Source organism: Plecotus auritus (genome assembly GCF_963455305.1).
Source record: "Plecotus auritus genome assembly, chromosome: 10".
NCBI lineage: Eukaryota > Metazoa > Chordata > Mammalia > Chiroptera > Vespertilionidae > Plecotus > Plecotus auritus.
The window spans coordinates 5424391-5436039 of record NC_137785.1 but is presented as its reverse complement, the minus strand read 5'-3'; the positions used below and the strand labels follow the sequence as shown (position 1 = coordinate 5436039).

Sequence of the window (11649 nt, the reverse complement as noted above, 5' to 3'; positions counted from 1 at the left end):
GACACGCCCCTGCCTCCCAACGCCTCGAATCACGCGTGCTGTCGCCTAGCGACCGCCTCGCGTCAACGTTCTGAGCCAATCACGGTGTCTCCACTTCTGACGGTAAACAGACGCGGCCTTTGACTGGCTGGCACGCCCGTCACGTCCTCCCAGGGCCAACACAGGTGATTGGCTTGTGCCGCGGAAGCCTCGCCCCCTGCTTCCGCTCGCCAGTTTCAAAGCGCTCAGCTGACTCCGCTGTGTTTATTGATACAGGAATGGGGTTGGTTCCCTGGACAGTCAGGGGGTGCAGGGCCCCGGAAATGTCAGAATCCCAGGGCTGGAAGGAAGGAAGCACAGTCTTCTCCATTCTCTCATTTTACCGATGACGTGGCCGAGGCTTACAGAGGTTTTGGGGCAGATCTGGGTCTGAAAGTGGGACGCCACCCTGAGCCAGGCTAGGGAGGTCAAAGGGCCCCGTTGTCCGAGCTCAGCGCCACGGCGCGCTGTGCCAGGAAGACTTTATTCTGCGCCTCCTGAGATAAAGGGTAAAGAGAGGTAGAGGTGAGACAGATTCTCTCCTCCGTGTCCCCTTCTACGTCCCCAGGACCCCTTCCCAGGGACCCGGCCTGGCTCACCTTCTCTATCTGCCGTTTGAGCTCCGAGACGAGGCATCCGTATGAGTTAGCCAGGGCCAGGGTGTACGCCATCAGGATGCTGGAGGGACAAGAATAAAAGCCACTCCCTAAAGGCTCGTAGAATAGCTTCGATGTATGGGTCCTTAGAAACCAGCGGTCTGGGTCCCCCGAGACCCGGGGATTTGTGGCTCCATCCCCTCCTCCCTCATTCAGGGGTTTAGGCCCCCAGCCCCCTCTTCACTTGGACGCAGGCAGCGGGGCGCCCAGATCACACACATTCAAACTGAAAACCACGAGTCTGGGCCCCTCACCTGGAGATCAGCAGAAGGGGCACAGCAAAAGCTTGGGTCCCCAGGAAGAAGAGGAAGTTCTGGGTGATCTGAGGGAGCCTGGAAATAGACTCAGGGATCTGGGCCCAGATGGACAGCTGCTCCCGGAATGGGCCACACAGCTTAGAAGGCGGGATCCTGAAGTCAGAGACAGGAGGAGTTCAAGGGCGGCCGAGAGTCAGGATCCCGGGCGAGGGCCGAGGGGTCATAGAGGCCTCTCTCACTTACAGGAAGATGCTGTAAAGCACAGGAATGGCGGAGACGGCCAGCCCCAGGAGAAGCACCATGGGGAAAAAGAAATTCGCCGTGGAGGCCCGGAAGGTGCGGGAGGCCGGGGAGCAGGTGGAGAAGAGGGTGAGCTGACAAGGGAAGAAGCGAGTCTGAGGCACAGGCCGCTGAACTCTGTCTCTTTCCCCACCAGGAGTCCTGGTGCCTGGCCCTCCTCACTCAGGGGCCGTACCCCAGTCCCCTCTTCCCTCAGACCTAAAAGTTGGGGTGCCCTAGACCCCTCCTCCTCCCACATCCGGGAATCAGTCCTGCAGACAGACCCCTCCTCTCTCAGGATCCAGTAGTCTGGGACCTTAGCATCCTCCTCCCTTAGGACCCGATCACATCCCTCCGTCCCTTCCGCCCCCAACATCTCCAACTCCAGGCGGTGCTCCCCACGCCTCACCTTTTTCAGGTAGAAGAGCAGCAGGAACTTGGCTGTGTTGAGCAGGGGCAGTAGAGGGCAGAAAAAACTCCCCACCCAGACCACTGTCTGCGCGTAGATGAGTCCCAGCACCTCGTCGGGCACCTGGAATTCCTGGGTCCCCAAACGACCCAGCGCCCCAGGACAGAGACCACAGAGCAGCCTGAGGGATGGGGCGGGGCGGAGTCAGAGGCGTGCCAGCCAGGGGTTTCCCCGCCTCCACCCTTATGTTCACCAATCAGAAGTGAGCCTATCTGAGGGGCGGTGCTGTCAAGGTCCTGGAGGGGTGTGTCCAGGGGGAGGGGGCGTGGCCAATGGGAGTAACTTACACGTGGGAGGGGCGGGGTCTTTGGAGTTAGAGCAAAGAAAGGGAGCAGTCAGAGGCGGGACTAGAAAGGGGCGTGGCGAAGAGGGAGAACCCTGGGGTGGGCGGGGCCTGTTCTACAAAGGGGCGTGGCCAGAGCGAAGGCGGGGTCTCACTTCTGAGGGAACTGGATGAGTAGCATGACGGCCAGGCCAGTCAGCAGATCAAAAAGCAGGAGTTTGTACATCTCCTGCCCCATCCGAGTCTCCCAGCACTAAGGAAGGAAGAAAGGGGTGAGGATGGCCTCAGGACCCAGGCACCCAGGGGCCCAAGCAGCCGAGTCCCTAATTAACAAGCGTATGAGATATTTTCTCCGGGGTCTTCAGTTTTGGGGGACACCCGTACCCCAGTCCTCAGGCGACGGTGTTCTAGCACCCCAGCTCCTCTTCCTCCCAAACCTGGAGTCCGGACCGAGCACCCAGGAGTCCCAGCCCCTCGTCCTCCTCACCGGAAGTTCTTTGTAATTGTAGCCACAGGCTTTGCAGTCCTCAGCCTCCGCATTGCCCCCACACGTGATCTGATCCCAGAGAGAGACAATCAGGACCAGCAGGGAAGCCAGGCGCAGAAACACGGTCCTGGCAAGGGAGAGGAAGGGGATCAGCCCGGGCCGAGTGCCGGGCCCCTCCTGCGCGGAACGGGCTCACAGGTCTCCCCATTTCACAGATGAAGAAACGGAGGCTCGGTGACAAGGAGCCGGGTTGAACCCAGATCTCACTCACTGGATCCCATCCATGGCGTCGGGACTTGCCCCACCACCCCCCAGAGCCGCCCCCCAAAGGCTGGAACCTGAGCAGGATTAAAACAATCTGGCGGCTCCTGGTGTAGCCCTCCAGCCGGGCAATGAGCTTGAACACGGGCGGCAGCACCAGGTTGACCCCGGAGATGAAGATGGACGGGAGGTAATTCACCCCGAGCTGGAGCAGCGGCGTCTGGCTGACAAGGGCCAACTTCTGGGAGGGGAAGGGGGCCACGAGGAGAGGCTGGGGTCCTGGAGGAGCCACGCTGGAGGGGGTTCCCCAGCCTCTTCCTTCCGCACCCCGAAGTCTGAGCCCCAAACCTAACGCGCCACCCGCCTCTCTCTAAGATCCCAGGCATCATAGACCCGAGTCCCCTCCGCCCTTGGAAATGTAGGTTCGAGGACCCCCATCCTCCTCCCCAGGCCCCCGCACACCTGCAGCTCCTCGGTGGACCCCGTAGCCCAGTAGACGCCGTAGAAGGCCGCCCCCAGGAGCGCCGCCACCAGCAGGTTGAGCAGCAGCCTCACCAACCACACCCAGGCCTGCTGGCCCAGGGTCCGCACCGCAGCCTGGCGCCGCACCTGTGCTTCCTCCAGCTCCACCTGGTCCAGGAGACAGTCCCCTTGGTGCCATCTGCCCAGGCCCAGCCCGCGGCCCACAGCCCCGGCTCCACTGCAAGGGCGGCAGCAACACCCTACCAAGGACCTCTGTCATCTTTTTTATTTTTTAAATAAATTTTATTGATTTTTTACAGAGAGGAAGGGAGAGGGATAGAGTTAGAAACATCGATGAGAGAGAAACATTGATCAGCTGCCTCCTGCACACCCCCTACTGGGGATGTGCCCACAACCAAGGTCCATGCCCTTGACCGGAATCCAACCTGGGACCCTTCAGTCCGCAGGCCGACGCTCTATCCACTGAGCCAAACCGGCTAGGGCAGGACTCTGTCATCTTGGTCTCAGCCTCTCCAGGAGGCAATTTATTTATTTTTTAATGTATTTTTATTGATTTCAGAGAGGACCGGAGAGAGAGAGAAACATCAATGATGAGAGAAAATCATTGATCAGCTGCCTCTTGCACGCCCCACACTGGGGATCGAGCCCACAACCCAGACATGTGCCCGGACCTGGAATCGAACCTTGACCTCCTGGTTCGTCGCTCAATCACTGAGCCACACCTGCCTGGCTCCAGGTGACAATTTAGATCTCCTGGCCCCTCCCTTCCAGGCCCCTCCCAGCACCAGAAGCCACACACCCAGGCCCCGCCCCTCCGAGGCCACACCCAGTACTCCCCCAGGTACAAGTTCCAGCTCTACTTCCTCCAGCCATTCCTGGCCACACCCTTCTCAGCTTTGAACCCAGCAGCTTCAGGCCCCGCCCCTCTCCTAAAGCGAGCGTTTCCCCTTTGACCTCAGGCCGCACCTTCGGCCTCCTCAGATCCCATTCATTCTCCAAGGCCCGCCCCCTTAGGAGAAAGCTCCACGCAGCATCTCCCCGGAAGTCCCCTCCGGAGGCCTGGGCCCCGCCCGGTCTCAGCCCCGCCCTCCCTGTCCCCATCCGGCTGTAGACCCCGCCCCCGGGGCGCACCTGCAGCTCGTATCGGATGCGGCGTCTGCGCAGCTGCACGTGGACTTCCCCGCGGAGGCCGAAGTCCCAGGCGGAGAACACCCGGTGGCTGTAGCTGGTCAGGACTCCGGACTCGGCCAACAGCGTCTGCTTCAGCCCGGACACCGAGCTGAGAGGGGGGAGGCCCAGGAGGCGGGGTCAGGGCGGTCAGAGCAGGGGCGGAGGGACGGGGAAAGCACACCCATAGCCGCGGCACTGGGCGGGCTGCCACCTGGTGGAGAAAGAGTGGAAGCCACCGACCCAGCGAGAGATTCCGAGATCAGACACCCAACGGGGATACCGAGGCCTGGGAGACAGGGACCCTGGGAGACGGAGAGGTAGACGGGGACTGAGACCCCAGAGGGTCAGAGATTCACATAAAAGGACTCAGTGAGGCCCGGCCGGTGTGGCTCAGTGTTTGGGCGTCAACCTATGAACCAGGAGGTCAGGGTTTGATTCCTGGTCAGGGCACATGCCCAGGTTGCAGGCTCAATCCCCAGTGGGGGGCGTGCAGGAGGCAGCCGATCAATGATTCTCATCATTGATGTTTCTCTCTCTCCTTCTCCCCTCCTCTCTGAAATCAATAAAATATATATATTTTTTAAAGATGAAAATGTTTCCTACCTGGTTTTTACTTTTTTTAAAAATAACAACAACAAACAAGCTGATCTCTTTCATCCCATCCCATTTGTCTTCTATGTATTACTGCTTTTTATTTGTTCTTTCTTTTTAAAGAGTAACTTTATTATTATTGTGTTGTTGTTATTGTTAATCCTCCCCGGAGGATATTTTTCCAATGATTTCTAGAGAGTGTAGAAGGGAGCCCTAGCTGGTTTGGCTCAGTGGATAGAGCACCGGCCTGCAGACTGAAAGGTTCTGGGTTCAATTCCGGTCAAGGGCACATGCCTGGGTTGCGGGCTCAATCCCCAGTAGGGGACGTGCAGGAGGCAGCAGATCAGTGATTCTCTCTTATCATTTATGTTTCTATCTCTCCCTCTCCCTTCCTCTCTGAAATCAATAAAAAACTATTATATCCTATCTAATAAAGAGGGAATATGCTAATTGACCATCACTCCATCACAAAGATGGCTGCACCCACAGCTGAGGCCAAGTTCCCTTAAGGAGCCTTAACGAGCAATCAGCAGGGACCTGAGGCTACGCCAGGGGTGGGCAAACTTTTTGACTCGAGGGCCACAATGGGTTCTTAAACTGGACCGGAGGGCCGGAACAAAAGCATGGATGGAGTGTTTGTGTGAACTAATATAAATTCAAAGTAAAGGAGCGGAGGGGAGAGCAAGAGAACCGGATAGAACAGCCGGATCCGGCCAGTGGGCCGTAGTTTGCCCAAGGCTGGGCTACGCCCTCCCCTGCCCCAGTGGGACTTGACAGGGGACCTCAGGCCTTACCCGCCGTCCTGGCACCAGTCCAGGGGACCTTAGGCTATGCCCCCTGCCTGGTGGGGCTTGACAAGGGTGGGACTGGCTGGGTCTGGATCTAGCCCAATGGGAAGGGGCAGCCGGGTCTGGGTCTCATGCGATTTTGAGGCCCATGCGGGTGGGCGGGTACTTGACTCTGGTTCCCCCTTTTAATGTGCACAAATTTCGTGCACTGGGCCACTAGTATATATATATATAAGAGAGTGTGGAAGGGAGAGGGAGAGGGAGAGAGAGAGAGAAACATCGATGGGAGAGAGACACATCGATTGGTTGCCTCCTCCACACTCCTGACCAGGGCCGGGAATGTAGCCTGCAACCAAGGTATGTGCCCTTGATCTGAATCAAACCCGGGACCCTCCAGTCCCCGGATTGACGCTCTATCCACTGGGCCGAACCGGCTAGGGCAATTGGTTTGCTCTACGGTCTGTTTTGCCAACTGCCAACAACGCATGGCACACAGCAGCTGCTCAGCAAGTATTTATTGCAGGAATGAATGAATGAGTGAATGAATGAAATAAACAACCACTGTTGGTTTTCTATCCAGCACTTCTCCCTTCCAGAAAAGCTGTAATTCATTTGCTTCCTTGTTAATAGCACCTACCCCACTAGCCACAGGGGTGGGGGGTGGGGCGGTGGGGATGATGCTTCCGTCTTTATCCTTGGCCCCGAGCACGTATGAAGCATTTTAAACATGGATTTCAACTCAAATAGGGAGAAAGGGATCCCAGAGCGAGACTCAGGATTCCTGGGGCGGGGGCTCTACCACAACCGCCCCGGCCCCCAGGGCCCCGGGTCTGGGTGGGGGTGCACTCACCGGCGCAGGATCAGCAGCAGGGACAGGAGGCCGATGGCGAAGGTGGAGCACAGGTAGGCGGTGGCCAGGCGCCGGCGGGGCGGGTAGAACCCATAGAAGAGAGGGGACCACTCCAGAAAGCCCTGGGGGGGAGGGGCGCAGCGGTCACTGCGGGCCGGTGGGCGGCCGTCAGTCCGGAGCGGGGCCTCCAGAGGGGCCGGCACTCACCTCTCCCGAGAGCAGGTGGAAGAGCTGGGCGGGGAAGGAAACCAGGCCCTGGGGGCGGGGGTTGTAGGAGCCGCAGGGCGAGGCAGGGCCAGGGCTCGGGGGGCCCGGTGGGCCGCCGTCCAGCCAGGTGGGCAGCAGCGTCATGCAGACCTTCAGCACCGAGGCCAGCACGTTGAGAAACAGCAGGAAGCGCAGCAGCAAGAAGTAGGACTCGGTGCCCGCGCCAAACTGGCCTGCAGGAGGCGGCAGGCAGGCCCAGTACTCGCTGAGTGGGGATCCCTGACCCTCCTCCCTCAGACACAGGAACCCAGGCCCCCAGCCCCTCCTCCCTCAGACCCAGGAGCCCAGGACCCAGCCCCTCCTCCCTCAGACCCAGGAGCCCAGGCCCCCAGCCTTCCTCCCTCAGACCCAGGAGTCCAGGCCCCCAGCCCTCCTCCCTCAGACCCAGGAGTGCAGGCCCCAGCCCCTCCTCCCTCAGACCTAGGAGTCCAGGCCCCCAGACCCTCCTCCCTCAGACCCAGGAGCCCAGGCCCCCAGCCCTCCTCCCTCAGACCCAGGAATCCAGGCCCCCAGACCCTCCTCCCTCAGACCCAGGAGTCCAGGCCCCCAGACCCTCCTCCCTCAGACCCAGGAGCCCAGGCCCCCAGCCCTCCTCCCTCAGACCCAGGAGTCCAGGCCCCCAGACCCTCCTCCCTCAGACCCAGGAGCCCAGGCCCCCAGCCCTCCTCCCTCAGACCCAGGAGTCCAGGCCCCCAGACCCTCCTCCCTCAGACCCAGGAGTCCAGGCCCCCAACCCTCCTCCCTCAGACCCAGGAGTCCAGGCCCCAGCCCTCCTCCCTCAGACCCAGGAGTCCAGGCCCCCAGCCCTCCTCCCTCAGACCCAGGAGTGCAGGCCCCAGCCCCTCCTCCCTCAGACCTAGGAGTCCAGGCCCCCAGCCCCTCCTCCCTCAGACCCAGGAATCCAGGCCCCCAGCCCCTCCTCCCTCAGACCCAGGACCCCAGCCCCTCCTCCCTCAGACCCAGGACCCCAGCCCCTCCTCCCTCAGACCCAGGACCCCAGCCCCAGCCCACCGCACCCCCGATCCTCTTCAGCGTCCACCCCCAGGGCTCCAGGGTGTGCCAGCCTTCTCGCATCTTCTCCTTGGACCTCCGAAGCAGCAGGGCCCAGCTGGCCACCCTGGACCCGGAGCCCCGAGCCATTTGGTCCCTGGCGTGGCGCTGCCTGGAAGGAAACAGAGTCAGAGACAGAAAAGGCAAGGGCCTGGCTGCCCCGATGGGAACCACCAGAGGTGGAGACGCCCGACAGTGCACCGTGGTGGGCTCCTAACACGGACCCTACAGCCACAAAAGGAAACACGTGACGCTAAGCACAGGCAGAACCCCCAGACTGCGGGCCTCTATTAACACAGAGCGAGCTCGGGGGACCCTGCCCTGCGGGGAAGCAGACCCCGCGGCCAGCTCTGCAGAAGCGCCAGGAGAGGCCGCGTGTGCGTGGGAAAGGCGTTCTACTGGGGGGGGGGGGGGAGCAGAGGAGGGGCACCCGGGGTGCTTCAGGGAGCGGGGTTCACCGGGGCTCTTACTATAGGAAAACTCTCTGAGTCTGTCCGTCATGCTTCCTGCAGGCAAATATCATCATAAACATGCAAAAAAAAAAAAAAAAAAAAAGGAACAGAGAATGCCCTGGCCGATGTGGCTGAGTTCCCATGCGCCAAAAGACTGCCCGTTTGATTCCTGGTCAGGGCACATGCCCGGGGTTTGGGGCTAGATCCCCCGTAGGGGGTGTGCAGGAGGCAGGCGATCAATCTCTCCATCTCACATGGCTCTTTCTCTCTCTCTCCCTCTCCTTCCCTCTCCCTCTAAAAACCAACTTAAAAGGAACGGAGAGCCCAGCAGGCATGGCTCAGTGGTTGAGCCTCGACCTATGAACCAGGAGGTCACGGTTCCACTCGGTCGGGGCTCATGCCCGGGCTGTGGGCTTGATCTCCAGTGTGGGACATGCAAGAGGCAGCCGATCCATGATTCTCTCTCATCATTGATGTTTCTCTCTCCCTCCCTCTCTGAAATCAATAAAAAAAAATATATATTTTTAAAAAAGGAACAGAGAAAAAAGAAAGGTGCGATGTTTTTGTGATTGCTAATGATAAATATGTATTTGGTCTTTGTCCCTGTTCCTGGCCCTCAGACTGAAGGGTCCCGGGTTCCCTTCCGGTCAAGGACAGGTACCTCGGTTGCAGGCTCAATCCCCACCTTGCTTGGGGCGCATGCGGGAGGCAACCAATCGATGTGTCTCTCTCACATCGATGTTTCTCTCTTTGTCTCTTCCCCTCCCTTCCACTCTCTGAGAAAGCAATGGAAAAATATCCTCAGGTGAGGGTTAACAACAACCAAAAAAATCGAAAGGCTTCGGCTGGTGAGCACGCGGGACTGGGGAGAGCGGTGAGCTGAGAGGCCATGGTCGCTCCACCCCCGTGCCCGCACCTGGCCCTCGCATCTCGCCCTCTGGCTGCTCCTGAGTGACAGCCTGTATAATGGCCAGTGATCCAGTGAGTACTATTTACCTGGGATCTGTGAGCCGCTCTAGCGAATGAAACCCAGGGAGTGGGCCGTGGGAATCCCCCATCTACAGCCGTCCGTCGGAAGCTCAGGTGACAGCCTGCACTCGGGACTGGGGTCTGAAGTGGGGGCAGTTTTGGGGGACTGAGTCTCTAACCTGTGAGCTCTGACGCTGTGTCCAGGTAGCTGGTGTCAAAGTGAGCTGAATTGTAGGGCACTCAGGTGGTGTTGGGGAGCTGCCTGGTGCTATGGGGAGAAACCCCCCACGCACACCTTGGAATTGGTGTCAGAATTATAGAAAGAGCCCTAGCCGGTGTGGCTCAGTGGATAGAGCATCGGCCTGCGGACTCAAGGGTCCCAGGTTCGATTCCGGTCAAGGGCATGTACCTTGGTTGCGGGCACATCCCCAGTAGGAGGTGTGCAGGAGGCAGCTGATCGATGTTTCTAACTCTCTATCCCTCTCCCTACCTCTCTGTAAAAAATCAATAAAATATATTTAAAAAAAAGAATTATAGAAAGAGCCCTAGCCGGTTTGGCTCAGTGGATAGAGCCTTCGGACTAAGGATCCCGGGTTCGATTCCGGTCAAGGGCACATGCTCAGTTTGTGAGTTCAATTCCCTGTAGGGGGCGTGCAGGAGGCAGCTGATCAATGATTCTCTCTCTCATGACTGATGTTTCTATCTCTCTTTCTCCCTCCCCCTTCCTCTCTGAAATCAATATATATATATGTATATGAATTATAGAAAGAAAACAAGGGTCAGCTTCATGAGCCACCTGAGCAGCCACCCGGGCCCCATTCGTGGGTGGACCCCCCACTCGTGTTTCTAATGCTTTTTTGTTCCGGACTTGAAAACAGAGGTGGCTTCTTCACTTTTCACCGGGGCCTGCAAAGTCCCTCGAGGGAGGGAGGGAGGGAGGGAGGGAGGGAGGGAGCGAGGGAGGGAGGAAGGGAGGAGAGAAAGGAGCAGGGAGACAGGACTGGAAGAGGAGGACTGAAGCAGAGGAAACCCTAATGGTGGATTTCAGACACAGAGAGAGGTGGAGAGAGGCTGGGGGTGGGGGAGAGAGACCAGTGAGACAGGGAGCCCGGGAGGGAAGGAAGTGAGTGCAGAGCCACAGAGAGACTGGGAGCCTGGTGGTCAGAGCAGCAGAGACCCAGGCGGGGAAGAGGAATCCAGAGAGGCAGCTCTGAGAGGCAGGGGAGATGGAGGCTGGGGCCTCACCGTTGCGCCCGTCGGGCCTGCATGGGCCAGGGCAGCTCCCGGGAAGGGACAGGGTCCTGCAGCTCCTTCTGGGCGGCTTCTGCGAAGGCCTGGATGTTCCCCTCTCCATCCTCATCCTCCTCCAGCGCGCCCCAGGGCAGCACCCCAGGGCCTCGGTACCGAAGAGTAGCAGCGCTGGGCAGTTCATTCAGCACCGAGGACAGCGTCGGGCCTGGGCAAGAGGGCAGGGGCGGGGAGAACCCAGGGGTCCAGGCCCCCAGACCCTCCTCCCTCAGACCCAGGAGTCCAGGCCCCCAGCCCCTCCTACCTCAGACCCAGGAGTCCAGGCCCCCAGCCTCTCCTACCTCAGACCCAGGAGTCCAGGCCCCCAGCCCCTCCTCCCTCAGACCCAGGAGCCCAGGCCCCCAGCCCCTCCTCCCTCACACCCAGGAGTCCAGGTCCCCAGCCTCCTCCCTCAGACCCAGGAGTCCAGCCACTCAGCCCTCCTCTCTCAGACCCAGGAGTCCAGGCCCCCAGCCCCGCCCTCTTCAGACCCAGGGGTCCAGCCCCTCAGCCCCTCCTCCCTCAGACCCAGGAGCCCAGGCCTCCAGCTCTCCTCCCTCAGCCCCAGTGGGCACCCTTCATGCCCCTCGTACCCCAGGACCCAGGAGTCCACTCTTCAACTCCTTTTCCCCTTTATTGAGTATTTGGGACCCTGGCCCCTCCCACTCTTCAGATATTTGAGTCCCAGCCTCTACCCCAGACTCCTCCGCAGGGCCCTGGATTCCCTTCCCCCCAGAAACCTAGGAAAGGAATGGAAGCCCCACCCACTCCTTCCCTCCGGACCCAGGCGTCCCGGCCTCAGCAGAGCGGGCCCCCACCTGCCCTGGCCTCCCGGGGTGCCGGCCACCTCCCCGAGGGGCCCCAGCCCTCGGGCTGCCTCGCCCGGCTCTCCTCCATGGCCCCCGAGCGGTTGCTTCCGCCTCTGGCGACCGGTGGGGAGGGCACCGCCCGGGAGGGTGAAGGCGGGGCCGGGCAGGTGCGCCTGGGCCGCAGGTGGCCGGGAGGGAGGAGCGGCACTTCCTGACCCGCCCG

The 11649-nt window shown here is 60.2% G+C and overlaps 1 protein-coding gene across 1 annotated transcript; it reads right to left on the bottom strand.

Annotated features, from left to right (window-relative positions):
* Positions 1-27: 27 nt before the first annotated feature.
* Positions 28-11569, bottom strand: TMC4 (transmembrane channel like 4). Its single transcript, XM_080643857.1, has 15 exons — positions 11436-11569; positions 10576-10786; positions 7876-8021; positions 6800-7032; positions 6593-6714; positions 4325-4472; positions 3173-3340; positions 2788-2951; positions 2450-2576; positions 2118-2215; positions 1620-1800; positions 1175-1305; positions 929-1084; positions 618-696; positions 28-515 (listed from the first exon to the last, which is right to left on the bottom strand). Exons 1-15 carry the CDS (start codon positions 11512-11514, stop codon positions 447-449), a joined length of 2112 nt encoding a protein of 703 aa, XP_080499983.1. The 5' UTR covers positions 11515-11569; the 3' UTR covers positions 28-446.
* Between the last annotated feature and the right edge of the window lie 80 nt (positions 11570-11649).

Coding starts and splice junctions, on each gene's coding strand:
- TMC4 (XM_080643857.1), bottom strand. CDS start 11,514: ATGGAGGAGAGCCGGGCGAGGCAGCCCGAGGGCTGGGGCCCCTCGGGG. Junction 3,341..4,324: donor GCATCCGATACGAGCTGCAG/GTGCGCCCCGGG, acceptor CTCCTGGACCAG/GTGGAGCTGGAGGAAGCACA. Junction 2,216..2,449: donor ACAATTACAAAGAACTTCCG/GTGAGGAGGACG, acceptor TTCCTTCCTTAG/TGCTGGGAGACTCGGATGGG.